This window comes from Aquarana catesbeiana, linkage group LG03 (genome assembly GCF_042186555.1).
Source record: "Aquarana catesbeiana isolate 2022-GZ linkage group LG03, ASM4218655v1, whole genome shotgun sequence".
NCBI lineage: Eukaryota > Metazoa > Chordata > Amphibia > Anura > Ranidae > Aquarana > Aquarana catesbeiana.
Genome location: NC_133326.1, coordinates 14,181,173 through 14,208,983, shown reverse-complemented (window position 1 = coordinate 14,208,983; position 27,811 = coordinate 14,181,173). Strand labels below are relative to the sequence as shown.

At 43.9% G+C, this 27,811-nt stretch overlaps 1 protein-coding gene across 1 annotated transcript; it reads right to left on the bottom strand.

Annotated features, from left to right (window-relative positions):
- Positions 1–7,270: 7,270 nt before the first annotated feature.
- LOC141134410 (RNA guanine-N7 methyltransferase activating subunit-like) lies at positions 7,271–20,662 on the bottom strand. Its single transcript, XM_073623967.1, has 4 exons — positions 20,542–20,662; positions 15,890–16,052; positions 11,965–12,123; positions 7,271–7,863 (listed from the first exon to the last, which is right to left on the bottom strand). The coding sequence occupies exons 2-4, from the start codon at positions 16,018–16,020 to the stop codon at positions 7,674–7,676; spliced, it is 480 nt and encodes a 159-aa protein (XP_073480068.1). The 5' UTR covers positions 16,021–16,052; positions 20,542–20,662; the 3' UTR covers positions 7,271–7,673.
- Between the last annotated feature and the right edge of the window lie 7,149 nt (positions 20,663–27,811).

Below are 27,811 nucleotides of genomic sequence, written 5' to 3'. Positions count from 1 at the left end.
GAGGTGCTATCCTGGCATTTCGGGGCCTCCAAAACTGTGATAGGTAGTGAGGAAGCAACATGAGGAAATTACACCCTTTGAAAGCCTGAAGGTGGTCATTAGATTATGGGCCCCTGTACACAGGTAGGCTGACAAAAAGTCTGTCACATGTGGTATCCCAAGACTCGGGTGATGTAGCAGAATGTGTTTTGGGGTGTAATTCCACATATAGCCAAGGCATACATGAGAAATAGCTCACTAAATTGAGGACTTTGTGTTAAAAAAAAAAAAAAAGTTTTTTGTCACTTTTGAAAAACTTGTGGCAAAAAAATAAATCTTCCATGGACACAACATGCCTCTCAGCAAATAGCTTAGTCTCTATGCACACTGGTGTAAAAAACGTTCCTTCTACAAGAGTTTTGTGTTCTGCCTGTAGAAGCAACTCAATGTTATCCTACGTGTCCATTTACATTAGGACGTTTACAGGCATATTTAAAGATCAACGTTTAGAGGCAGGAACAAAAACCCTTCTGATTCACGTTTCTGATTGGAGCTTACTGGCAGAAAAAAAAGATAAAACTCTCCTAAACTTGTCTAAACTTTGTAAAAAATGCTCTATATGACCATTTTTTACTCCAAAGAGAACAGACTGTTTTTTAAGCCCAGTGTGCATGAAGCCTTAGGGTGTCTACTTTCTGAAAAGGGGTCATTTGGGGGGTTTGTGCTATCCTGGCATTTTAGGGCATCCAAAACTGTGATAGGTAGTCAGGAAGTGGAATGAGGAAAATATGCCCCTTGAACACTTGAAGGTGGTCATTTATTTTAACCACTTCAATACAGGGCACTTATACACCGCAGTGAACTCAGCCAGAAGTCCGGCCCCCTCCTCCTTCCCCTGCCACCAGGCCATTCACAAAACGGCTGGGGTGAGGACACTGCTGGATTCCTGGACAGGCAAGTGCCCTAAAAATTAGCAGGTCCACTTTAACCACTTAGGCTACTTTCACACTGAGGCGCTTTAGTGCTAAAAACAGCGCCTGCAAAGCACCACTCCTGTCACTCCAGTGTGAAAGCTGGAGTGCTTTCACATTGGAGCGGTGCGCTTGCAGGACATTAAAAAAAGTCTTACAAGCAGAATTTTTGAGGCCGCTCCTAAAGCGCCCCTGCCCATTGAAATCAATGGGCAGCGCCGCCAAAGCAGCACTTTGCGGACTCTTTTAACCCTTTATTTGGCCACTAGCGGGGGTAAAAGTACCCTGCTAGCAGCCAAAAATTGCCTCTAAAACTAGCAGCTCTCTACCTCAGACGCCCCCACACCTCAGTGTGAAAGTGCCCTTAAAGACCAGGCCTTTGCCTTTTTTCTCATAGTTGTTCTTCACAAGTAAAAATCTGTATTTTTTGCTAAATTACTTAGAAATTACTTAGAACACCCCATATCATAATTAATATATATATATATATATATATATATATATATATATATATATATATATATATACACACACACATACACAGGTAAAAGCCAGTAAATTAGAATATTTTGAAAAACTTGATTGATTTCAGTAATTGCATTCAAAAGGTGTAACTTGTACATTATATTTATTCATTGCACACAGACTGATGCATTCAAATGTTTATTTCATTTAATTTTGATGATTTGAAGTGGCAACAAATGAAAATCCAAAATTCCGTGTGTCACAAAATTAGAATATTACTTAAGGCTAATACAAAAAAGGGATTTTTTAGAAATGTTGGCCAACTGAAAAGTATGAAAATGAAAAATATGAGCATGTACAATACTCAATACTTGGTTGGAGCTCCTTTTGCCTCAATTACTGCATTAATGCGGCGTGGCATGGAGTCGATGAGTTTCTGGCACTGCTCAGGTGTTATGAGAGCCCAGGTTGCTCTGATAGTGGCCTTCAACTCTTCTGCGTTGTTGGGTCTGGCATTCTGCATCTTCCTTTTCACAATACCCCACAGATTTTCTATGGGGCTAAGGTCAGGGGAGTTGGCTGGCCAATTTAGAACAGAAATACCATGGTCCGTAAACCAGGCACGGGTAGATTTTGCGCTGTGTGCAGGCGCCAAGTCCTGTTGGAACCTGAAATCTCCATCTCCATAGAGCAGGTCAGCAGCAGGAAGCATGAAGTGCTCTAAAACTTGCTGGTAGACGGCTGCGTTGACCCTGGATCTCAGGAAACAGAGTGGACCGACACCAGCAGATGACATGGCACCCCAAACCATCACTGATGGTGGAAACTTTACACTAGACTTCAGGCAACGTGGATCCTGTGCCTCTCCTGTCTTCCTCCAGACTCTGGGACCTCGATTTCCAAAGGAAATGCAAAATTTGCTTTCGTCAGAAAACATGACTTTGGACCACTCAGCAGCAGTCCAGCTCTTTTTTTCCTTAGCCCAGGTGAGACGCTTTTCGCGCTGTTTCTTGGTCAACTGTGGCTTGACACGAGGTATGCGGCAGTTGAAACCCATGTCTTTCAAGCGTCTCTTGGTGGTGGATCTTGAAGCACTGACTCCAGCAGCTGTCCACTCCTTGTGAATCTCCCCCACATTTTTGAATGGGTTTTTTTTCACAATCTTGACCCTTACACAATATTCTAATTTTGTGACACACGGAATTTTGGATTTTCATTTGTTGCCACTTCAAATCATCAAAATTAAATGAAATAAACATTTGAATGCATCAGTCTGTGTGCAATGAATAAATATAATGTACAAGTTACACCTTTTGAATGCAATTACTGAAATAAATCAAGTTTTTCAAAATATTCTAATTTACTGGCTTTTACCTGTATATATATATATATATATATATATATATATATATATATATATATATATATATATATAAATAAAATATATATATTTATTTTTTTAAGCAGAGACCCTAGAGAATAAAATGGAAGTCGTTGCAATTTTTGATGTCACGCGGTTTTTGCAACGCAATTTTTGGGGAAAAAATACACTTCAATGAATTAAAAAAAAAAAAAAACATAATATATACACCACAATTTTTTGTATAATACGAGAGATGATGTTACTGCAAGTAGATTCCTAACATGTCATGCTTTAAAACCGCTTGCGCTCATGGAATGGCGCCAAACTACGGTACTTAAAAATTTCCATAAGGGATGCTTTAAACATTTCTACAGGTTATCAGTTTAGAGTTACAGATGAGGTCTAGCACTAGAATTGTTGCTCTCACTCATCTGTTTACGGCGATACCTCACGTGTGGTGCGAACACCGTGTACATATGTGGGCGTGACCTATGTATGCGTTCACTACTGCGCGCGAGCATATGGGGACGGGGGCGCTTTAAAAAAATTTTTCTTCTTTTTTACGTTGTTCCTTAAAAAAAAAAAAAAAAAAAAGAAAAAATTGATCACTGTTATTGGAATGTAAACATCCTTTGCGATAATACACAACAGGTCCTCTTTATAAAGAGATCTGGGGTGAAAAAAATATATAATTTTATTATATATGATTCTTTTTTTTTTTTTCTTAAAGAAAAAGTGTTTACATGGCCCGAGAACCTGAAGTGACATCATTACGTCGCTCTGGTCCTCCAACGGTATAGAGATGAGCGGTGACCATCTTGCCAGTGCTCATCTCTATGGCAAGACATTGCCGGTGCCATATGGTTCCCGGGCTCAGCGATCAATAATGTAAGCCCAAGAACCCCCGGGAAGCGGCAGGGGGTGGGGGTTTCACCTATCCTGCCGCTTCTAAAAGTGATTCCGTGGCGAATCCGCCGCAGGGATCATTTTTATCTGAAAGAGAATCGCCTAAGGGATAAGAAAATTCCGGGGTTATGGTATCTAGCTGAAGCCATTACTCCGGTATTAAACGTCAACGTAATGATGTAAAATCCCAGTTAGGCGGTCGGCAAGTGGTTAATCTTGACTATAGGGTTATATCGCCACCTACAGGAATAGGACACTAGGCTTAAATGAACTCAGCACTATACCTATGGGCTAGCTGGTGTAAAACCCCTTCCCCCATACAGGCAATCTAGTTTGTAACAAAGCAGTGTCAGAAGTAACCGTTCCAATAGTGGGGCGGGTGCGGTGTCCATTAATGAACTTACGGTGAGCAACAAAAAAAAAAAAAAAATTTCCTCTTACGTTCAGCGATGGACACAACTCTGCTGAATCCTGACCATAGGGATGTCCCAAAGCAGTGTCTCAACGAGGGGTGGGCAAACCAAAAAGCAACCGGAGAAATCGGGCAAACATGCCACCCAAACAACCCCCAAAAGGGGGAAATAAGGAACCTGAAACTAGATTGTCTACAGTGAGGGGGTTTATAGCAGAAGGGACAGCCCATAGGCGGTGCTAACTTCTTTTCAGCCTTGTGTCCTACTCCTGTAGGTGGCAATATAACCCTATGGTCAAGAATCAGCAGAGCTGGGTCTGTGAATCAATGTAGGAGAAAGTTTTCTTTTTTCCATTTTTTTTTTTAATCAGTGATGCATGCTCATGTAAAATTTGGAAAAAATGGGGAAAGGTCTGCTTAAAGCCCAGAAATTCCAAAATGAGTAACTTATTACGTGTGTCATGCAGAACAGGAACATTTGCACCTACTAAAATTTCCTGAGTAGTTCTCCTTTAAATACTTTAGGTCCGCCCTACAGCAATTTTAGTCCTACAGGGCGGCACCTCTGCGCCGGATCACGGATATATCCGTGATCCAGCTCTTCCGGGTACGCATGCGCGCCATCAGCAGCTCGCTCCCGCTGTGCTCATACACAGCGGGAGCCCAGCGGACAGTACCGCCTGCTGAAGATCCAGAAGAGAGGCAGAACGGCGGTCTGCCTATGTAAACAAGGCAGATCACTGTTCTGACAGGAGCGAAGGCATGGATCCTGTGTTCCTGCAAAGCAGGGATTAGATTCCCCCTTGTAAAAGCACCTCCCACACTACAGTAAAACACTGGCTAGGCACACATTTAACCTTTTGATTGCCCCTGTTAACCCCTTCCCTGCCAGTGTCATTAGTACAGTGACCGTGCGTATTTTTAGCACCGATGACTGTATTACTGTCACTAGTCCCCAAAAAGCGTCAGTTAGTGTCAGAATGTCCGCCACAATATCACAGTCACGCTATAAGTCACTGATTGCCGCTATTACTAGTAAAAAAAAAAAAAAAATACATCCCATAGTTTGTAGACGCTATAACTTTTGCGAAAACCAATCAATATACGCTTATTGGGATTCTTTTTACCAAAAACATGTAGCAGAATACATATTGGCCTAAATTGATGAAGAAATTCATTTTTTTTTCAATTTTTTATTGGATGTGTTTTATAGCAGAAAGTAAAAAATATTGTTTTTTTTTTTCAAAATGGTCGGTCTTTTTTTTTTGTTTGTAGTGCATAAAAATAAAAAAAAAAAAAGTAGAGATAATCAAATACCACCAAAAGAAAACTCTGTTTGTGGGGGAGGGGGAGAACATTTTTATTTGGGTACAGTGTTGCATGGCCACGCCATTGTCAGTAAAGCCTCGTACACACAATTGGATTTTCTGCAGATAAAACCTCGGACTTTTGTCTGAAGGCATGTGGCTGGATTTTGTCTTGCATACAAACGGTAAAGAATTGTCGGCCAACAGACACAAACGTAGTGATGTGCTACGTGGTTTTTCAGATCTTTAGCGCCACCCTTTGGGCTCCTTCTGCTAAATTAGTGTTAGTAGAAGTTTGGCGAGTGTTGATTCGCGCTTTTCATTTTGTGCTTTTCAGTTTGTTTCTGAACGGCCGTTCATCAACCAGCCATGTTCCGGAATCGGAAGAGATAACATGTTATTTATTATTGGCCTTGGAGTTATTGCTTTGATCCGAGTCCAGTCCAGGAACAGGAGGAGGAGGATTTCTTGGACGAAAAATTGGTTGCTTTATTAATCGTGACCAATTATGTCATATGCCTTTGCTGCGGGAGCTCCAAGAGAATGATCCGGAAGATTTTCGGAATTATCTCTGGATGACGAACCCCCTGCTTTCACCAACTCTTGGCATTGGTGACGCCCTATATTAAGAAGCAGGACACATGCATGAGGCTTTTATTTTATTTTTTGATTGAATAATAATGATTTGATTTGTTATATTTTTGGATGCATAGAATGAACTTTTTGGTGAAGTTCTATTGGCAGATATCATGTCTAATTTTGTTTGTTTCCTTTTTTTTAATGCACAATAAAAAAAAAAAATTGTGGAGAATAATACTTGGCTATGTGTTTTACTTCAAAATGACAGTTTGGGAGTCGGCAGTTACATTAAAAAAAATACAATGTAAAATTGACAAGGGACACCAACATAGTTGTATGTTCTTAAAAACTACGGGATAATGGTGTTGTGGTAAAAAAAAAAAAAAAAAGCATAATATTATTCTTGATATCACTAGAAAAAAAAAGCCTTTGAAAATGTGTTTGCAATAACTCCATCAGTATCACCAGCAAAGCAGCTTCATTATTATCCCATTAAAGAAGAAGAGAATTGTGCGCTGAATTTCCAGATTTTATAATTTGCCGCGTCACGAATGTTAATTCTCCATTACAAACGCTAGTTTACAAGACCGACCGCTTCTGCTTCCAAGCATGCGTGTTTGTACTTTGGACTTTTGTCCGATGAACTTGTGTACACACGATCGGAAAATCTGACAACAGATCGTTGTCCGCGGAAAATTTTAAAACCTGCTATCCAACAATTGTCCCATGGAGCGTACAAACGGTCGGATTTTCCGCCAACAGCCTGTCATCACACATTTCCCGTCAGAAAATCCGATCGTCTGTACGAGGTTTTAAAGTAATGCAGTGTTGTATAGCAAAATGTGGCCTGGTCATGAAGGGGGGTAAATTTTCCAGAGGTCAAGTGGCTAGGATATTTCAGCAATTAAGGCTGGTTTACACCACAAAAAACGCACTCCAGATCTGCATGCACGTTTTTGACGCATTCCAGTGCGTTTTTGATGCATTCCAGGTGCTTTTCTCCTTTTTCCACTATACTAGGGTCCACTGCGTTTTTGATGCGTTTCAGTAAAGCCCAGTGCAGGAAAAATGCAGCATGTTCTACCTTGTTTTCTTAGAACCGGAAAGTCCTGGAACTGACTGCACTGGTGTGAACTATGCCATTGAAAACCATATAACCGTTCCATGTGTTTTTGATGCAGAAAAAAAATGATAAAGATTGTAATGCAGTAAGGGCCAGTTCACACCACATGTAGTCCGGGCATTTTTTTTCTGCATCAAAAACACATGGAACGGTTATATGGGTGTGAACTGGCCCTTACTGCATTACAATCTTTATGTAAAGTCTAATGTTCACTGACTGTAAACACAAAAACAGTGACCTTATAGTAAAGCCATGCAATAAAAAAAGTCGAAAACTAAAACATAGGGTCTCAAAAAAAAAAAAAAACCTCACAAACCCGTCTCCATCATGGAGGACTGGCAGCAAAGCTGAATGGACTTCGGCAGTCCGCGGCAGCCGTTTCTGCAAGCTATACGAGCGGTGCCGGGATTTGGTTGCAGGTCTGGGGTTCAATGTGTTTTGATGACAAGAAATGCACCTCTTATCTTTTGTAGATGGCAGAATTTGCCAAGAAGAGTTCTTATACTTTCGGTTCATCGTCCTATTAAAAAAAAAAAAATCTCTTTCACGCACAAAACAGTAACTGTCCTCAACGATAAGGCTGATATCTTTGACTGCCGGAATTATAGCCATGGCGTCTCTCCTGGCGATAGTGGTTATGCTCCTGGCGGTACTGGTGGGGGCTGTTAACCCAACCTCTTCCTCCATGGTGCTGGTTATAGCTGTTGTATGAATCCCGTCTGTTATCCCAGCTTCGGTGACGCCTGTTATCCCGATACCTGTAAACAAATTCAAGTGATTCTACATTAGGAGAGCAATTAGGCAACTCTTACATTTTTGCTAGCAACTTATTGAATGTTAATGTTTTTACTGCCCACACCGTATGTATTACGGCCGTGGCAGCAGAGGGGAGGGGGTTTAGATACCCAGGAGTGTGTGTGTAATGAAAGCAATTTGGCAGCTGTACATTCACCTTATCACTTTCGGTGAACCACAGACTGTGCCCCTGCCGGTGCAACCCTCTCACCGCCCCAACCGGCGCAATCCTCTCACTGCCCCCGCAACCCTCTCACCGCCCCAACCGGCGCACTCCTCTCACCGCCCCAACCGGCGCACTCCTCTCACCGCCCCAACCGGCGCACTCCTCTCACCGCCCCAACCGGCGCACTCCTCTCACCGCCCCAGCCGGCGCACTCCTCTCACCGCCCCAGCCGGCGCACTCCTCTCACCGCTCCAGCCGGCGCACTCCTCTCACCGCTCCAACCGGCGCACTCCTCTCACCGCCCCAACCGGCGCACTCCTCTCACCGCCCCAACCGGCGCACTCCTCTCACCGCCCCAACCGGCGCACTCCTCTCACCGCCCCAACCGGCGCACTCCTCTCACCGCCCCAATCCTCTCACCGCCCCAACCGCCCCAATCCTCTCACCGCCCCAACCGGCGCACTCCTCTCACCGCCCCAATCCTCTCACCGCCCCAACCGGCGCACTCCTCTCACCGCTCCAGCCGGCGCACTCCTCTCACCGCCCCAACCGGCGCACTCCTCTCACCGCCCCAACCGGCGCACTCCTCTCACCGCCCCAACCGGCGCACTCCTCTCACCGCCCCAACCGGCGCACTCCTCTCACCGCCCCAACCGGCGCACTCCTCTCACCGCCCCAACCGGCGCACTCCTCTCACCGCCCCAATCCTCTCACCGCCCCAACCGGCGCAATCCTCTCACCGCCCCAACCGGCGCAATCCTCTCACCGCCCCAACCGGCGCAATCCTCTCACCGCCCCCCGCCTCAACCGGTGCAAACCCTCTCACTGCCCCAGCCGGCGCAACCCTCTCACCGCCCCAACCGGCGCACTCCTCTCACCGCCCCAACCGGCGCACTCCTCTCACCGCCCCAACCGCCCCACTCCTCTCACCGCCCCAACCGGCGCACTCCTCTCACCGCCCCAACCGGCGCACTCCTCTCACCGCCCCAATCCTCTCACCGCCCCAACCGGCGCACTCCTCTCACCTCTCCAGCCGGCGCACTCCTCTCACCGCCCCAACCGGCGCACTCCTCTCACCGCCCCAACCGGCGCACTCCTCTCACCGCCCCAACCGGCGCACTCCTCTCACCGCCCCAATCCTCTCACCGCCCCAACCGGCGCAATCCTCTCACCGCCCCAACCGGCGCAATCCTCTCACCGCCCCCCGCCTCAACCGGTGCAAACCCTCTCACTGCCCCAGCCGGCGCAACCCTCTCACCGCCCCCGCAACCCTCTCACCGCCCCCGCCGGCGCAACCCTCTCACCGTCCCCGCCGGCGCAACCCTCTCACCGCCCCCACAACCCTCTCACCGCCCCCCCCCCCAACCCTCTCACCGCCCCCCCCCAACCCTCTCACCGCCCCCCCCCCCAACCCTCTCACCGCCCCCCCCCAACCCTCTCACCGCCCCCCCCCCCCCAACCCTCTCACCGCCCCCCCCCCCAACCCTCTCACCGCCCCCCCCCCCAACCCTCTCACCGCCCCCCCCCCCAACCCTCTCACCGCCCCCCCCCCCAACCCTCTCACCGCCCCCCCCCCCAACCCTCTCACCGCCCCCCCCCCCAACCCTCTCACCGCCCCCCCCCCCCCCAACCCTCTCACCGCCCCCCCCCCACCCTCTCACCGCCCCCACAACCCTCTCACCGCCCCCGCAACCGGCGCAACCCTCTCACCACCCCAACCCTCTCACCGCCCCAACCAGCGCACTCCTCTCACCACCCCAACCCTCTCACCGCCCCAACTGGTGCAACCCTCTCACCACCCGAACCCTCTCACCGTCCCTACCGCCTCAACACTCTCACCGCCCACCATGCTTACTGGACTCTACTATCCCACCTGTGGCCCCAGGACTTGTATTTCTGAAACCTCAGTATCTCTCCAGGTGAGAGACAAAGAATTAAAATGGTTCTAAGGGCTGAAGGTTTTTTTAACCCTCATGCATTCTATGCATGAAGGTAAAAACCATCTGTGTGCAGCGCCTAACCCCCTCTCTGGAATCCTTACCTAAGCTCCCTCCGATTTTCATGATAGCCCCTGGACTCTCCCTCCTCATTGGCCGAGACAGCAGTAGGAGTCCATTGGCTCCCACTGCTGTCACTCACAGCCCATGAGCCAATGAGGCGAGAGCGAGGTAGGTGTGTGTGTGTGTGTGTGTGTGTGTGTGTGTGTGTCGTGGCTCTATGTGCCTTATGAAAACATAGAGCTGCGGTTCGGGAGCGAGCATGCGGCGGTGCCCCAAGAGCAAGTGACTTTCTCTAGGGGCATGGCTCGAGGGGAAGGAGCCAGGAGCGCAGGCGAGGGACACGAGAAAAAAAAAAAAAATGCACACAGAGAAGGGAAGTATAACATGTTTGCCATAAAAAAAAAAAAAAAAAAAAACACATAAAGCTTTAATACCACTTTAAATTAAACCAAGCAGGACCAATGCAAATTTAAATTAAACCTAAATCACTGGCATTCACCGTTAAGAGCTCACACTATGGCTTTTAGCCAGTGCAAAAAAGGGGGAGATTTACTAAAACATGCACACAGAATCTGGAGCAGCTATGTATAGTAACCAATCAGCGTCTAACTTCAGCTTGTTCATCTAAGTTTTGACAATAAAATCTAGAAGCCGATTGGCTACCATCCACAGTTGCTTCAGATTCTGTGCGCACCAGTTTTAATAAATCTCCCCCGTAGCGTTGTGTTGTGAACAGGACACATCAAAAACAACTGTTTATGTGCCGCATTCACACCAAAATGCTGGTGTGATTATGTGATGCAGAAAATTACAGACATGCTGCATTGTTCCGCAGTGCAGCGGAGAGCAATGTGCTGCTGTCCGGAGACAGCAAAGTGGTACTTCAAACCAAGCAAAAAAAGAAGTGCAATGCGATAAAGAAGTGCCCCCTGCTAGATTACATGCCAAGCTCTACCAGAATGGTAAAAAGCTGTATTTTACAGTGTGGGTTAGTCTAAACATGCTCTAAATGTGTGTACATACCATAACAATTCGGTGTCAATATAAACTAGTAAATTAGTTATGTACATCAGGGGTCTCTCAACCTCCTAAGCAAAGGGCATGTTTACTGTTCTTCAGACATTATAGGGGGCCAGACTATGGCCAGTGAGAGTAGAAAATGACCCAATGTCAGTGGGAGAAAATGTCTCAGGCTCGGTGGGCAGTGGGAGTAAGAAAATTAAATAGCGTGTGGTCATTAAGAGGAGGAGATCTAGTGCCCCATCCTTGGCGTCAGTGGGAGCAATAGTGCCCCATCATTGGCGTCAGTGGGAGGAATAGTGCCCCATCATTGGCGTCAGTGGGAGGAATAGTGCCCCATCATTGGCGTCAGTGGGAGGAATAGTGCCCCATCATTGGCGTCAGTGGGAGGAATAGTGCCCCATCATTGGCGTCAGTGGGAGGAATAGTGCCCCATCATTGGCGTCAGTGGGAGGAATAGTGCCCCATCATTGGCGTCAGTGGGAGGAATAGTGCCCCATCATTGGCGTCAGTGGGAGGAATAGTGCCCATCATTGGCGTCAGTGGGGAGGAATAGTGCCCCATCATTGGCGTCAGTGGGAGGAATAGTGCCCCATCATTGGCGTCAGTGGGAGGAATAGTGCCCCATCATTGGCGTCAGTGGGAGGAATAGTGCCCCATCATCGGCGTCAGTGGGAGGAATAGCACCAAAAAGGCACTATAAAGCCAAGCAAAGGGCTGCATCTGGCCCGCAGTGTGGAGACCACCGATATACAATTGTAAATAATCATAAGCAATTTGCATTCCATGGTAATCAGTTCATCATAAAACTACTCTAACTGGCTAGTGTTCGGTGACAACAGCCTCAAAAACAATTGCAGTATCCAAGTATAATGTACCTATCCTGGTTTCTTTGGTTCCCTCCCCACCAGTCTTCAACAATAGGAGGCTCGCTGTCTGACTTTTTCACATATTCCTGATACTCCTCGTCACGTTCTGTGAAGCGATCAGCAAACATATCTTCATACATCTTTTTTATATCAATTGTGTCCGTCATCCTGCAAAATACACAATATAAATAAATACACACAAAAATCACAGGAAAAGTAACAAGAACAAGTAACCTGCTCAAAAATGAGGTGTTAACCCCCTTACTAGTGGCAATTAGTACGTTCCCCACACTGCCTCAACCTAAATATCCGCCAGACTGAGGGAGCCCCTAAAGTTCACATATTTAAAAGCATAGTTCACCTTCACCAAAAAAAAATCATCGACTAGAGATGTCCGTCTACTGACAAAACGTGTTGGGTGGGTGTGATGACGTCACAAACCAAGCCAATGCGTTTCGTCAGTAGGCAGACACTTGCCGAAACGCATTGGACAGGGGCTGGCTTGCGACGCCATTTACATCCACAGGAACAGCGGCGGCTTTCTCATATGGCAATCCTGTTTCTCCATTATGTGGGGTGTGATAGAGATATATATATATATCACACACACACACACACACAGTATCTCACAAAAGTGAGTACACCCCTCACATTTTTGTAAATATTTTCTTCTATCTTTTCATGTGACAACACTGAAGAAAATGACACTTTGCTACAATGTAAAGTAGTGAGTGTACAGCTTGTATAACAGTGTCAATTTGCTGTCCCCTCAAAATAACTCATCACACAGCCATTAATGTCTAAACCGCTGGCAAAGTGAGTACACCCCTAAGTGAAAATGTCCAAAATGGGCTCAAAGTGTGTCAATATTTTGTGTGGCCACCATTATTTTCCAGCACTGCCTTAACCCTCTTGGGCATGGAGGTCACCAGAGCTTCACAGGTTGTCACTGGAGTCCTCTTCCCCTCCTCCATGACGACATCACTGAGCTGGTGGATGTTAGAGACCTTGCGCTCCTCCACCTTCTGTTTGAGGATGCCCCACAGATGATCAATAGGGTTTAGGTCTGGAGACATGCTTGGCCAGTCCATCACCTTTACCCTCAGCTTCTTTAGCAAGGCACCTCGCTCTCGTCTTGGAGGTGTGTTTGGGGTCGTTATGTTGGAATACTGCCCTGCGGTCCAGTCTCCGAAGGGAGGGGATCATCCTCTGCTTCAGTATGTCACAGTACATGTTGGCATTCATGGTTCCCTCAATGAACTGTATCTCCCCAGTGCCGGCAGCACTCATGCAGCCCCAGACCATGACACTCCCACCACCATGCTTGACTGTAGGCAAGACACACTTGTCTTTGTACCCCTCACCTGGTTGCCCCCACACACGCTTGTCACCATCTGAACCAAATAAGTTTATCTTGATCTCATCAGACCACAGGACATGGTTCCAGTAATCCATGTCCTTAGTCTGCTTGTCTTCAGCAAACTGTTTGTGGGCTTTCTTGTGCATCATGTTTAGAAGAGGCTTCCTTCTGGGATGACAGCCGTGCAGACCAATTTGATGCAGTGTGCGGCGTATGGTCTGAGCACTGACAGGCTGACCCCCCCACCCCTTCAACCTCTGCATCAATGCTGGCAGCACTCATACGTCTATTTCCCAAAGACAACCTCTGGATATGACGCTGAACACGTGACCTCAACTTCTTTGGTGGACCATGGCGAGGCCTGTTCTGAGTGGAACCTGTCCTGTTATATCACTGTATGGTCGTGGCCACTTGTAGCAAAGTGTCATTTCTTCAGTGTTGTCACATGAAAAGATATAATAAAATATTTACAAAAATGTGAGGGGTGTACTGACTTTTGTCAGATAATATATAGTATATAAACACACACACTTTATCCAGTTCTACACTATGGGGTTTGTCCTTGTTTTCTTAATTGCCCATGTGGTCTTTGACTGAGAGTGATCGCAGAGGAGGTGTTTGGAGGCCTAGGCTACCACCATCTTTGTTGCTGTTACTATTCACCTCCATCACAGGAGAGAAGGTCCCTGCATGTTAATCCCATAATGTGCTAGTAGGCACTGCCTACTAGCACATTAGGGCAAACGTACCTTTAAAATTGAGCCCTCCAGTGCTGTGCTGTCACCACTACCAGCGCTCCCATGTTCCTTCCAGGATCGCGCTCTCTCGCCGAGCTGTGATGAAGTCACTACTGCGTATATGCATGGGGGTGGGGGGTGGGGGGGGGGGGGGGTCATTGCAGCATAGCCCTCAATGTGCCCTGAATGCAGAGCATCACTGTGCATGTGTAGTGACATTATCGACTAGAAACGCCTGTCTACTGATGAAACATGTTGGACGGACGTGATGGCATCACAAGCCAGGCCCCATCCAACACGTTTTGTCAGTAGGCAGACAAGACTATCTCCACCTACTGCCGAAACGCATTTGGGGCGGGGCCTGGTTTGTGATACCACCATATCCACTGGAGGAAAGGCGGCGGCTTTCTCGTCTTGTTATATTGTCCATTATGTGGGTGTAATACATTTTAATAAAATATACTAGCTTTATGCCTATGGATTATCACAAAAGTAAAGTGTGTCATTTTCAGAACGGTGGCTTTCTTTTTTTCTGAGTACTTTTGTTTTTATTTTTTAAACAGGACTTGCACTTTGCATTTTTGCTTATTTAATCACATCTAAAGGGATGCAGACCCTGTCACTTTCCTCATTTGAACCCTGCAAGTAGCACCGGCTGATTATAAAGTTACTCCTATTCACACCCACCTGTACAAAGATCACCCCCCGAGGGGAATTTTTTTTTTCCCCCAAAAAAAAGTGGGGTTACTCTTTACCCACTTTGCCTCTCACACCTGTACGCCCCCCTATGGACCAGAGCAATTTTTATATTTCTGCTATGGACCTGTTTATTAGGCAGTGACTTAACCACTTCCAATACAATTCTGGCACTCCTCATAATTTTTTGTTTGAAAATTACTCAGAACCTCCAAACATTATATATATTTTTAGCAGAGACCTTAGGGAATAAAACGGCGGTCGTTGCAATTTTTATGTCACACGGTATTTGCACAGCAATTTTTTGGAAAGAAGAAAATTTTATGCAACGCTTTAAGAAAAAAAAAAAAATTCTTATTGTTTATTTATTTTTGCACTTTACGTTTTAATTTTATTGCTTTTATTCCTATTACACGGAACGTAAACATCACTTGTAATAGGAATAGGGCATGACAGGTCCTCTTTATGGAGAGATGTCGGGTCTAAAAGGGCAGGGTGGGAGGTTTTTTTTTTTAATAGAGTTAGACACTAAAATTATGATTCTGGTACAAAGCATTGCAAAGTTATTTCCAAATGAAATAAAATGTTTTTTTTTTTCAATGTTGCGCTTTCTAAAATTGGAAATGTGTAAAAATATTAACAAAAAAAGGTTTAAATATTAAAACAGTAGCTAACTAGAAACAAACTAAAAAGAAACCCATGGAGCATTATTCCCCCCATCTCAGCAACAGTGGGGCACCCTTCCTCCCACCGGCGCCAGCGATGGGGAACCCTTCCTCCCACCGGCGCCAGCGATGGGGCACCATCCCTCCCACCGGCGCCAGCGATGGGGCACCATCCCCCCCACCGGCGCCAGCGATGGGGCACCATCCCCCCACCGGCGCCAGCGATGGGGCACCATCCCCCCCACCGGCGCCAGCGATGGGGCACCATCCCCCCCACCGGCGCCAGCGATGGGGCACCATCCCTCCCACCGGCACCAGCGATGGGGCACCTTTCTCCCACTGACACAAATGATGGGGCATCGTTTACTCCCACTGGCCACAAAGTAAACTGGCCCTTTGTTTAGAAAGTTTGGGGACCCCTGCTATAAGGAAAAAAAATAAATTGTCTCCTGCAAGGCACATTATGTGAAACCTACTTTAAAAGGAAGCCCTCCAGCGGCACGCTGTCACCACTGACAGGGCTTTCATCTTCACCCGGTCTTCCCTCCGGGTCGGCGAGCTCCAGTTCTTTGATTGGAGGAGCCACTATGACGTCACCGCTGTTCATGGTAGAGGTGCACCGAAATTGAAATTTTGGTGCTGAAACAGAAAATAACAGTTTTGGAAAATATACATTTTTTTTTATATTCGACTATTTACGACTATATTCGACTATTTACCGAATATCACGAATTTAAAAGTCGGCCATTATCGGCAAAGCTCGAGAAAAATGCATGTCTTCACACTGGTTCATGGCGCTTCCGTTGTGGTGTTAAAAATCCTGTTAGCTACATTTTTGATCAGTTTACAAAAAAAAAAAAAAAAAAAAAAATGCACCTCCCTGTTGAAACGCAGCAAAAACGCATCAATAACGCACCCGTGTTAAGTTTTTCAATCTCCCTCCACCGAGTCTGGCTGCAGTCATTTTAACTGTGGGCAGCTGAAGCTGCTGCCTGTTCACTTCCTGGATTTACACAGACACACCTCCAACTCTGCAGCTCTCCTTGGCCCGCTTATGACTCATACCCCCTCCCTTCCTGGCAAACTCTCAGGAGAGTGAGAGAAAGAGCTGTGATGTCATCAGCCTAGGCTAATGACCAGACAAGAAACAGGAAGTGGGCTGTACAAGGGATTTACTGGCAGAAAAAAAAAAAAAATGTTTTACTATCCAAAGATAAAAAACAAGAGCAGAAGATTTAATAGATGGAAAGATGACTAGAATGAGCAAAATTTAGTTCTGCTTTAACCACGTCAGCCCCAGAAGATTTACCCCCCTTTATGACCAGGCCATTGTTTTGCGATACGGCGCTGCGTTACTTTAACTGACAATTGCGCGGTCGTGCGACACTGTACACAAATAAAATTGATGTCCTTTTTTTCCCCCACAAATAGAGATTTCTTTTGGTGGTAATTGATCACCTCTGCGGTTTTTATTGTTTTTGCTATAAACAAAAAAAAAAAAAAAGACTGAAAATTTTGAAAAAAAATAAAATACTTTATTTTTTACTTTTTTCCATAAAACACATCCAATTAAAAAAAAAGGAAATGTCTTTATCAATTTAAACCATTATGTATTCTGCTACATATTTTTGGTAAAAAAAAAAAAAAATCCAATAAGTGTGTATTGATTGGTTTGCGCAAAAGTTATAGCGTCTACAAACTATGTGAGAGATTTGTAGACTTTTTATATATTTTTAAAAATGTTTTTACTAGTAACGGCGGCGATCAGCGATTTTTAGCAGGCCTGCGACATTGCGGCGGACAAATCTGACACTAAGTGACACTTTTTAGGGACCAGTGCTAAAAAAAAAAAAAAAAAGTGCAGTTAGTGTACTGACACTGGTAAAGAAGGGGTTAACACTAGGGGGCGATCAAAGGGTTAGCTGTGCTCCTGGCGAGTGATTTCTAACTGTGTGGGGGAGGGTCTGACTGGAGGAAGAGAGAGATCTCTGTTTCTGATTAGCAGGGGACACAAGATCTCGCTCTCTTCCCCTCTGACAGAATGGCGGTCTGCCTTGTTGACATAGGCAGAACGCCTTTCTGCTAGACCCGTTGATTGGATCCCCCTGCATCCAATCACAGCAGGTGCGGGGAGCGCGCGCCCCAGAGCCGAGAAGAGGAATCACGTACATGACTTTGTGCTTAAAGTGGAGTTCCACCCACGTTTACAACTCTTCAGCATCCCTCACTAAACTGTGCACTGTAAACGAATTGGATATTTTTTTTTAAAAAAATTCTCTGCACCTCCTGTATATCTGCTGTATTCATTTTTCACTTCCTCCTCCCTGGCCGTGGCCCATCGCATCATTTCCTGTTTGCAATGCCTTCTGGGAAGGGGCAGCAACTTCCTCTGACACTGCCGTTGCTATGGAAACCTGAACTGAAACCTATTACACTGCTTGTGCTGCACTGAGCATGTGCGAGATCTGCAAGGATGAGCTCCAGGAAGAAATACAGTCTGGCTCCAGATGCCCACACTTAAGATGGCCACGGCCTGCTGTAAGTTTATAAAATAACGAACTACTGCTATAAACTAACAAAACAGACCTTAGTTTACAGACTAACTTTACTAGAATACATTAAGCTTGTGTATTATAGGGGTATTTTTATTTAAAAAGTATCATTTCGGCCGGAACACCACTTTAAAAAGTGAACCTTCAGTATTTTTTTTTTTTTTCATCTTTCCATCTATTAAATCTTCTGCCCTTGTTGTTGTTTTAACTTTGGATAGGAAAACATTTTTTTTTTCCAGTAAATCCCTTATACAGCCCACTTCCTGTTTCTTGTCTGGTCATTAGCCTAGCGATGGTGAACCTTGGCACCCCAGATGTTTTGGAACTACATTTCCCATGATGCTCATCATACTCTGCATTGTAGTTGAGCATCATGGGAGATGTAGTTCCAAAACATCTGGGTATGCCAGGGTTCGCCATCACTGGTCTAAGCTTATAACATCATGCACAGCTCTCTCTCTTATGAGAGTTTGCCAGGAAAAGGGGGGGGGGGGTGAGTCATAGGAGGGCCAATGAGAGCTGGAGGCGTGTCTGTGTAAATCCAGGAAAGTGAACAGCTGCCCACAGTTAAAATGGCCGCAGCCAGACTCAGTGGATTTCTGCAGCATATTTGGCAAGTACAGAATCGCAGTATATATAAAATAATATGCAAAGTGGTTGGAAGGAAGCTTCAGAATGCAATAAAAACATCTTTGCCAAATTCTGCAAGCAGACCGCAGTTCCTCTCTAAGGGCCGCCCTGCCGCCGTCCATGGGGCGGTCCTAAACCACTTACCGACCAGCCACTGTATATATACCTCATTACTTTGAAGATGGATATCTCGGTAACGGCCAGCAGCTGCTGCCACAACCGAGGTATCCATCTTTAGGGCTGGCGGCTCTGTGCACGATAATGGTGGTCTCTGCAGTGGGTTCGCCGCGAGATCACCGTTATCGGCGGCGGGAGAGGTGCCACCCCCCCTCCCGCCGCTCTCCTGCGCCCTCTGCCGCTTACTGGAGCCGTCGGTAGCGGCGGAGGCGATCGGGTCCTCTCACTTCTTAGGTATGGAGACGAGTGAGGCTAAAGATGGCGCCCACCCGTCTCCATACCATAGGACGGCGGAAGCAACGTCATTACGTCAGCTCCGCCCATTTGTCTTAAAAGGCACAATTTTTTTTTGTGTCATTTTTTCAAACGACTTTTTAATGCAAAAAAAAAAAAAAAAGTCTAAATATGAGATGTGAGGACTTTTTGACCCCAGATCTCATATTTAAGAGGACCTGTCATGCTTTTTTCTATTACAAGGGATGTTTACATTCTTTGTAATAGGATAGGAACAAAAGTGATCCAAATTTAAAAAAAACAAAAAAAAACAAAAAAAAACAAACAAAAACAGCGAAAAAATAAATAAAATAAAGTAAAATAAATAAGAAAAAAAAATTTTTTTTTAAAGCGCCCTGTCCCGACGAGCTCACGCACAGAAGCGAATGCATACGTGAGTAGCGCCCGCATATGAAAACGGTGGTCAAACCACACATGTGTCGCCGCGACCGGTAGAGCGAGAGCAATAATTCTAGCCCTAGACCTCCTCTGTAACACAAAACATGCAACATGTAGAATTTTTTAACCGTCGCCTATGGAGATTTTTAAGGGTAAAAATTTGACGCCATTCCACGGGCGGGCGCAATTTTGAAGCGCGACATGTTGGGTCTAAATTTACTTGGCATAACATTATCTTTCACAATATAAAAAAAAATTGTGCTAACTTTACTGTTGTCTTATTTTTTTATTAAAAAAAAAGTGAATTTTTTTTTCCAAAAAAAGTGCGCTTATAAGACCGCTGCGCAAATACGGTGCAAAAAAAAAAAAAAAAGTATTGCAACGACCGCCATTTTATTCTCTAGGGTGTTAGAACCCCCAAACATTATATATTGTTTTTTTTCTAAGCAAAAAAAAAAAAAAATCCTGTTTTAAACATGTAAACACCTAAAATCCAAAACGAGGCTGGTCCTTAAGTGGTAAAATTAATATCATGAATTTATTGTCGGCCGCTTTTAGCGCAAGAAAAATGCGCCCTTCTATGTACGTCTTCACCCCGGTCCGTTGCGCTTCCATTGTGGGGGGTCCACATTTTTGATCAGATGAAAAAAACAAAAAAAGACGCATTGAAAACGCATCAATAACGCACTAGTTAGGTTTTTGAGTCACATGACCGATGAAAAACACGCCACAAGCAGGGTAAAAAAAAATTACGGCAAAAAATATCCACCCCAAAACACTATTTTTCTGCCGCCGAAATTTTGGCGCCTCTCTAAAAATTTTGCATTTCATAAACCAATCGCACTGATATCACGCGTAACTTCAAAAAATTGCAACTAGCGCTATTTTATTCTCCAGGGTCTCTGCTTTCAGGGAATATAGAATGTTTGGGGGGGTTTTATGTCATCTTCAGGCCTAATAAATGATCTTATTTCATTTGGATGTGCAGAAAATATTAAGCCGGCTCTGGCAGGGAAATGGTGACACCCAGCCGGGCCTCTCCGGACCTAAAGCCTCCCCCCCCCCCACAATGAGCCGAACCCCCAACACCGACTCACCTGACAGGAGAACCGATCCAACACAATCACAGATCACACACACACACTACTAGGCGTCGCAGGGTAGTGACATCATCAGAACGCGACCCACTGTGCTTACAATAAGGAGGAGGGGCTAAGGGGGGAAAGGCGTGGTTTGTGGGGCGATGGGCGGGGGGCCTGTTCCCGCTGTCTGGACACACGAGGAGGGGAATGTGAGCGAGGCGGGGGTGTGGTTTACAGGGCGGTGGGTGGGGCTTAGGACGGGCCCCGCTAGTGACGTTTTCAAAACTACTGAGCGGGAGGGGCGTGGTTTTACAGGGCGGTAGGTGGGGCTAGGAAGGGGCCAGATAGACTCGGTCATCAGAACTGCTCGCACTCTCCGTAGACGAGAAGAGAGGAAATGAGCAAGAGGAGGGGCGTGGTTAACAGGGCAGTGGGTGGGGCTAGGACGGCCTTGAAAACCATACCAGCTGTGCTTGTAGGCGGGAGGGGAGGGGTTTTACAGGGCGGTGGTTGGGGCTTGGACGGCCTTGAAAACTACACCAGCCGTGCTTGTAGACGGGAGGGCTGAGCGGGAGGGGCGTGGTTTTACAGGGCGGTGGGTGGGGCTAGGACGACCTTTAAAACGATACCAGACGTGCTTGTAGACAGGAGGGGCGTGGTTTACAAGGCAGTAGGTGGGGCTAGGGCGGCCTTTAGAACTATACCAGCTGTACTTGTAGACGGGAGGGCTGAGCGGGAGGGGCGTGGTTTTACAGAGCGGTGGGTGGGGCTGGGACGACCTTTAAAAGCGACGCCAGCCGTGCTGGTAGACGGGAGGGGCGTGGTTTTCAAGGCAGTAGGTGGGGCTAGGGCGGCCTTCAGAACTATGCCAGCTGTCTTTGTAGAAGGGAGAGGGGGGGGCTAAGCGGGAGGGGCGTGGTTTACAGAGCAGGAGGGGCGTGGTTTACAGAACAGCCCTAATCGTGACGTCATCGGAACTATTCTCACTGTGTATATGAGATAAGCCGAGCGGAAGAGGCGTGGCTTACAGGGCGGTGAGCGAGCCTAGAACAGCCCCCTCCCCCCAAGAGTGACGTCTACAAAACGATACCAACTGCGTGCGTATGTAGATGAGAGGAGGGGATTGAGCTGGGGGCGTAGTTTATTGGGCGGAGCTAGCACTGTGGACTGCAAGGAATGCGAATACAGCACTGACTTCCCCACCACATACCGCGGCCCGTTAGGAATGTGAATACAGCGCTAACTCCTCCCACCACATACCGCGGCCTGTTAGGAATGTGAATACAGCGCTGACTCCTCCCACCACAGCATCACATTACAGTATTATCCCGCCCCCTCCGACATAATACGCCACAGCGCCCCTGCTGGCCGCACTGAAAACTACCCCCATAGCACTCCATATTACAGAGGGGAGAAGGGGGGTGAACTCTGTGTGTACCCCGGTAATATCTCAGCTTTGGTTAGCTGCTTTGGAGGGCAGCAGGGACATTGGAGACCTAATTCATCTCCATAAACAGGACCTGTCACCCGCCCAAAGCTATCGCAAGGAGGTCTGTTCACCCCTTTGTAAAAGCAATAAAGTTTAATGAAAAAAAAAAATATGTAAAAGTAACCCCTCCCCCCCATGCATGTGCACAAATGCGAATGTGTTGCGTATGTCCGGCACGCTTGTATAAGCCGTGATTGCCCCACACGTGAGATATCGCCGCAGACGTTGGAGCGAGAGCGATAATTCCCGGGTCATCAATCACCAATAACTCTAAATTGATAACCGCTAAAGGTTTTTAAAGGGTCACCTTTGGACAATTTTAGTTAGCGTAGTTTTTGGCTGTTTCACGGGGCGTGCGTCATTTTAAACCTTGACACGTTTGGTATCTATTTAACTCAACGCAACTTCATCGCTTATATTTTACAAGGGGAAAAAAATGTGTATTATATTGTGTTTGTGTGCACTAAAATTCATTTAATTGTACTTTTTTTTTTTTTTTTTTATAAAACTTCTATTGATAAATAGCTGTGACATTAAAAAGTTACAACAGCCACTAGAGCTGCACGATTCTGGCCAAAATGAGCATCACAATTTTTTTTTGCTTAGAATAAAGATCACGATTCTCGCGGCGTAAAAATCTTTCACATTATATAAAAAAAAAAAAAAAAATTGGGCTAACTTTACTGGTTAGTTTTTATTTTATTTTTTCAATTCATTAAAGAAGTAATTTTTTCCAAAAAAAATTGCATTTGAAAGCGCAAATGCAGTGTGACATAAAATACTGCAATAACCACTATTTTATTCTACTAAAATATATATATATATATATATATATATATATATATATATATATATATATATATATATATATTTAATGTTTGGGAGTTCTAAGTAATTTTCTAGCAACAAAAAAAAAAATGATTTTAACTTGAAACCAACAAATGTCAGAAAAAGGTTTAGTGTTTAAGTGGTTAAACATTCCTCATTTACACACCGAAGTTCATTCCTTTGACAAATTATTACGGAATAAAGAATAGAATAAATATCACGAGTCTCGCGGCGTAAAAATCTTTCACATTATACAAAAAAAATTGTCCCTTTGACATAAGCCGGTGATCGGCTTTTTTTTCCTCCTCACGCTGTCAGCGGGAGGAGAAAATGAAACCGATCACCGAGCTTTTGTTTACATCATGTGATCAGCTGTCATTGGCTGACAGCTGATCACATGGTAAGGGGCCGGGACTGGCCCCTTACTCGGATCTGTGATCATCCGAGTCTCCATGACTCGGTGATCACATCGCGCGACAACTGTACTGACTAAACGAAAATCGTACTAGTAAAATTTTTGTGCTTGTCCGATCGAATAGTATCAGATGAACTGTCGTGATCGGCTCTGGAAAGCTTTGTACTAACGATCCGATGAATCGTACGATCGCGACAAAATCGGTATTTTTCGGATCGTGTGTACGGGCCATAAGCCTCTGTTTCCACTACTGCGAGTTGTTGTGCGACTTGACACATGTGAAGTCGCATGACAAGTCAAAATCCATGTATTTCTAATTGGTGCGACTCCAAAAAAGTTTTTGTACTACTTTGTTCTGACTTCAGGGCAACTTGTTCTCCCATGGTTCTCACCAGTTGCATGACATCGCATCAAAAGTCGCACTGTAAATCGTGCGACTTTGCGGCCGAAATAGTGGAAACCTAGCCTTAAGCCTTGTACACACGATCAGATTATTGGACGAATTTTCGTCAGATTTTTGTTGCATGCTAGTCATTCATATGGAAAGTGAAGAGGGTACTCACCATAAGAAAATTTTCGTACGACAGAATTCAACGTCAGAAGTGATGTAACGCGTTGAATTGTCTTGTATGTGTTCTTTTGTTTCTGAGCATGCCTAGTCTCGCTCTTCAGATTTTTTTTTCGGCTGAAAACCGTAATAATAAAACGGAAATCGAAGGTTGTGGTCACATCAGACAAAAATTTTGGAGCCTGCACATCCAGTTTTTGTCTGTCAAAAATTTGTAATCGGCTGTCAAAAGCAGCATGCTCACGAGCAGAAAATCGGCAGATCGTTCATCGGACGAAATGTAACTTTTGATTTTCTGATCGTGTGTCTGGGCCTTAACAAGCCAGGAAAGTACAAGTATCCCCCCCCCAAATGACCGCTTTTTGGAAAGTCGACATTCCAAGATATTTAGTAATGGTGAGTTTTTTGAAGTTGTCATTTTTTTCCCCACAATTTTTTGCAAAATGAAGATTTTTTTTTCCAAAAAATTGTCATATTAACAGATTATTTCTCAGACATGCATACTTGCAACTACACCCCAAAACACATTTTGCTGCTCCTCCTGAGTATGGCGATACCACATGTGTGAGACTTCTACACATCCTGGCCACATAGAGAGGCCCAACATGCAGGGAGCACCATCAGGCGTTCTAGGGACATAAATTACACATTTCATTTTATTCCTACCTATCACACTTTTGTGAGGCACTGTAGGGGCACTGATGAGCACTGATGTGGCATTGATGGGCACTGTAGCGGAACTGTAGGGCACTGATGACACTGTAGTGGGTCTGATGTGGCACTGATGAACACTGTGATGGCACTAATGTGGTACTGATGAGCACTGTGATGAGCACTGATATGGCACTGATGAACACTATGATGGCACTATGATGAGCACTGTGATGGCACTGATGTGGCACGGATGAGCACTGTGATGGCACTGATGTGGCACTGATAAGCACTGTGATGGCACTGATGTAACACTGATAAACACTGTGATGGCACTGATGTAGCATGGATGAGCACTGTGATGATCACTGTGGTGGCACTGATTTGGTACTGATGAGCACTGTTATGAGCACTGTGATGGCACTGATGTGGCACGGATGAGCACTGATGTGGCACTGATGAGCACTGTGATTGCACTGATGTGGCACTGATGAGCACTGTGATTGCAATGATAAGCACTATGATGGCACTGATGAGCACTGTAAAGGCGCTGATGTGACACTGATGAGCACTGTGGTGGCACTGACGAGCACTGTGATGGCACTTATGTAGCACTGATGAGCACTGTGATGGCACTGATGTGGAACTGATGTGGCACGGATGAGCACTGTAATGGCACTTATGCAGCACTGATGAGCACTGTGATGGAACTGTTGAGCACTGTGAGGGTACTGATGTGGCACTGATGAGCTCTGTGATGGCACTGATGAGCACTGCATTGGCACTAATGTGGCACTGATGTGTCACTGATGAGCACTGTGATGGCACCAATGTGGCACGGATGAGTACTGTGATGGCACTAATGTGGTACTGATGAGCACTGTGATGAGCACTGATATGGCACTGATGAACACTATGATGGCACTATGATGAGTACTGTGATGGCACTGATGTGGCACGGATGAGCACTGTGATGGCACTGATGTGGCACTGATGAGCACTGTGATGGCACTGATGTAACACTGATAAACACTGTGATGGCACTGATGTAGCATGGATGAGCACTGTGATGATCACTGTGGTGGCACTGATTTGGCACTGATGAGCACTGTTATGAGCACTGTGATGGCACTGATGTGGCACGGATGAGCACTGATGTGGCACTGATGAGCACTGTGATTGCACTGATGTGGCACTGATGAGCACTGTGATTGCAATGATAAGCACTATGATGGCACTGATGAGCACTGTAAAGGCGCTGATGTGACACTGATGAGCACTGTGGTGGCACTGACGAGCACTGTGATGGCACTTATGTAGCACTGATGAGCACTGTGATGGCACTGATGTGTAACTGATGTGGCACGGATGAGCACTGTAATGGCACTTATGCAGCACTGATGAGCACTGTGATGGAACTGATGAGCACTGTGAGGGTACTGATGTGGCACTGATGAGCTCTGTGATGGCACTGATGAGCACTGCATTGGCACTAATGTGGCACTGATGTGCCACTGATGAGCACTGTGATGGCACCAATGTGGCACGGATGAGTACTGTGATGGCACTGATGTGGCACGGATTAGCACTCTAATGGCACCGATGAGCACTGTGGGCACTCCAAATCCAGCCTGATTTACTTTCCTGATCAATTTATTTATTCAATTTATGTATTTATTTACTAATTGTTTTTTAAATGTTATTTATTTAGCTTCTTAATTTATTTTTGTTATGATTTATTTAACTGATTAATTTGTGTAATTTATAATTGATTTACCTAATTTATTTATTTAGTTTATAAACAATTTATTTGTCTGGTTTATTTATTTTAAAATTATTTATAATATATTTTATTACTTATTTATAAAATATTTATTTATTTATTCACCCAATATATGTATTATTTTTATTATAATGTATTTAATAATTCACCTTATTTATTTAATTCAATTATTTATTTTATTATTAATTTAATCATTTATTTATAAAGCTAACTTTTTTTTTTATTATTAGTTACTTATTAAACTATTTATATGTTTAGATATAATTTATTTACCTAATTTTTTCAAATGTATTTTATGAATTATTTCTCTATTTTTTCTTTTATATATTTTATTTATTTTCCCAATGTCTTTATTTTATGATTTATTTAAATGTAATAAATACATTTATTTTGTAACATGTCTATTTACTTATCATTTATATTATAAGCTATTTATTTACCTAATTTTTGATCTTATATTTTTCTTATTTGTTCCCTTATTTCTCTAGTTTTATAATTTATACATTTATTTGTCCAATTTATTTACCTAATTTCTAAAAATGTTTTTTATAGTTTATTTATTTACCTAATTAATTTTGTGTATGTGTTCCCTTATTTCCCTAGTTTTATAATTTATGCAATAATTAGTCTGATGTATTTATTTATTTTATTATGTATTTGTTTATTTTGTAAAACTTAGTCATGTATTTATTTATTATACAATATATTTGTATATTTTGTAGTACTTAGTTGTGTATTTATTTATTTTATAATGTATTTGTTTATTTTAGTCGAGTATTTATTTATTTTTACAGTGTATTCATTTATTTTTAAATATTTAATTGTGTATTTATTTATTTTACAGTGTATTTGTTTATTTTGTAATATTTAGTCATGTATTTATTTTTTTTACAATGTATTTGTTTATTTTGAAATATTTAAATAATTGTGTATTTATTTATTTTACAATGTATTTGTTTATTTTGTAATATTGTATTTGTTCATTATGTAATATTTACTCGTGTATTTATTTATTTTATAATGTATTTTTTTTAATATATGTAGTGGATTTATTTATTTTACAATGTATTTTTTATTTTGTAATATTTAGTTGTGTATTTATTTATTTTTACAATGCATTTGTTTATTTTGAGATATATTTAGTCGTGTATTTATTTATTTTACAATGTATTTGTTTATTTTGTAATATTGTATTTGTTTATTATGTAAGATTTACTCGTGTATTTATTTATTTTATAATGTATTTATTTATTTTGTAATATTTAGTCGTGTATTTATTTATTTTACAATGTATTTTTTTTTCTAATATTTAGTAGTGTATTTATTTATTTTACAATGTATTTGTTTATTTTGTAATATTGTATTTGTTTATTTTGTAATATTTACTTGTGTATTTATTTACTTTATAATGTATTTGTTTAATTTGTAATATTTAGTTGTGTATTTATTTATTTTACAATGTATTTATTTACTTTACAATATTGTTTTTGTTTATTATGTAATATTTACTTGTGCATTTATTTATTTTATAACGTATTTGTTTATTTTGTA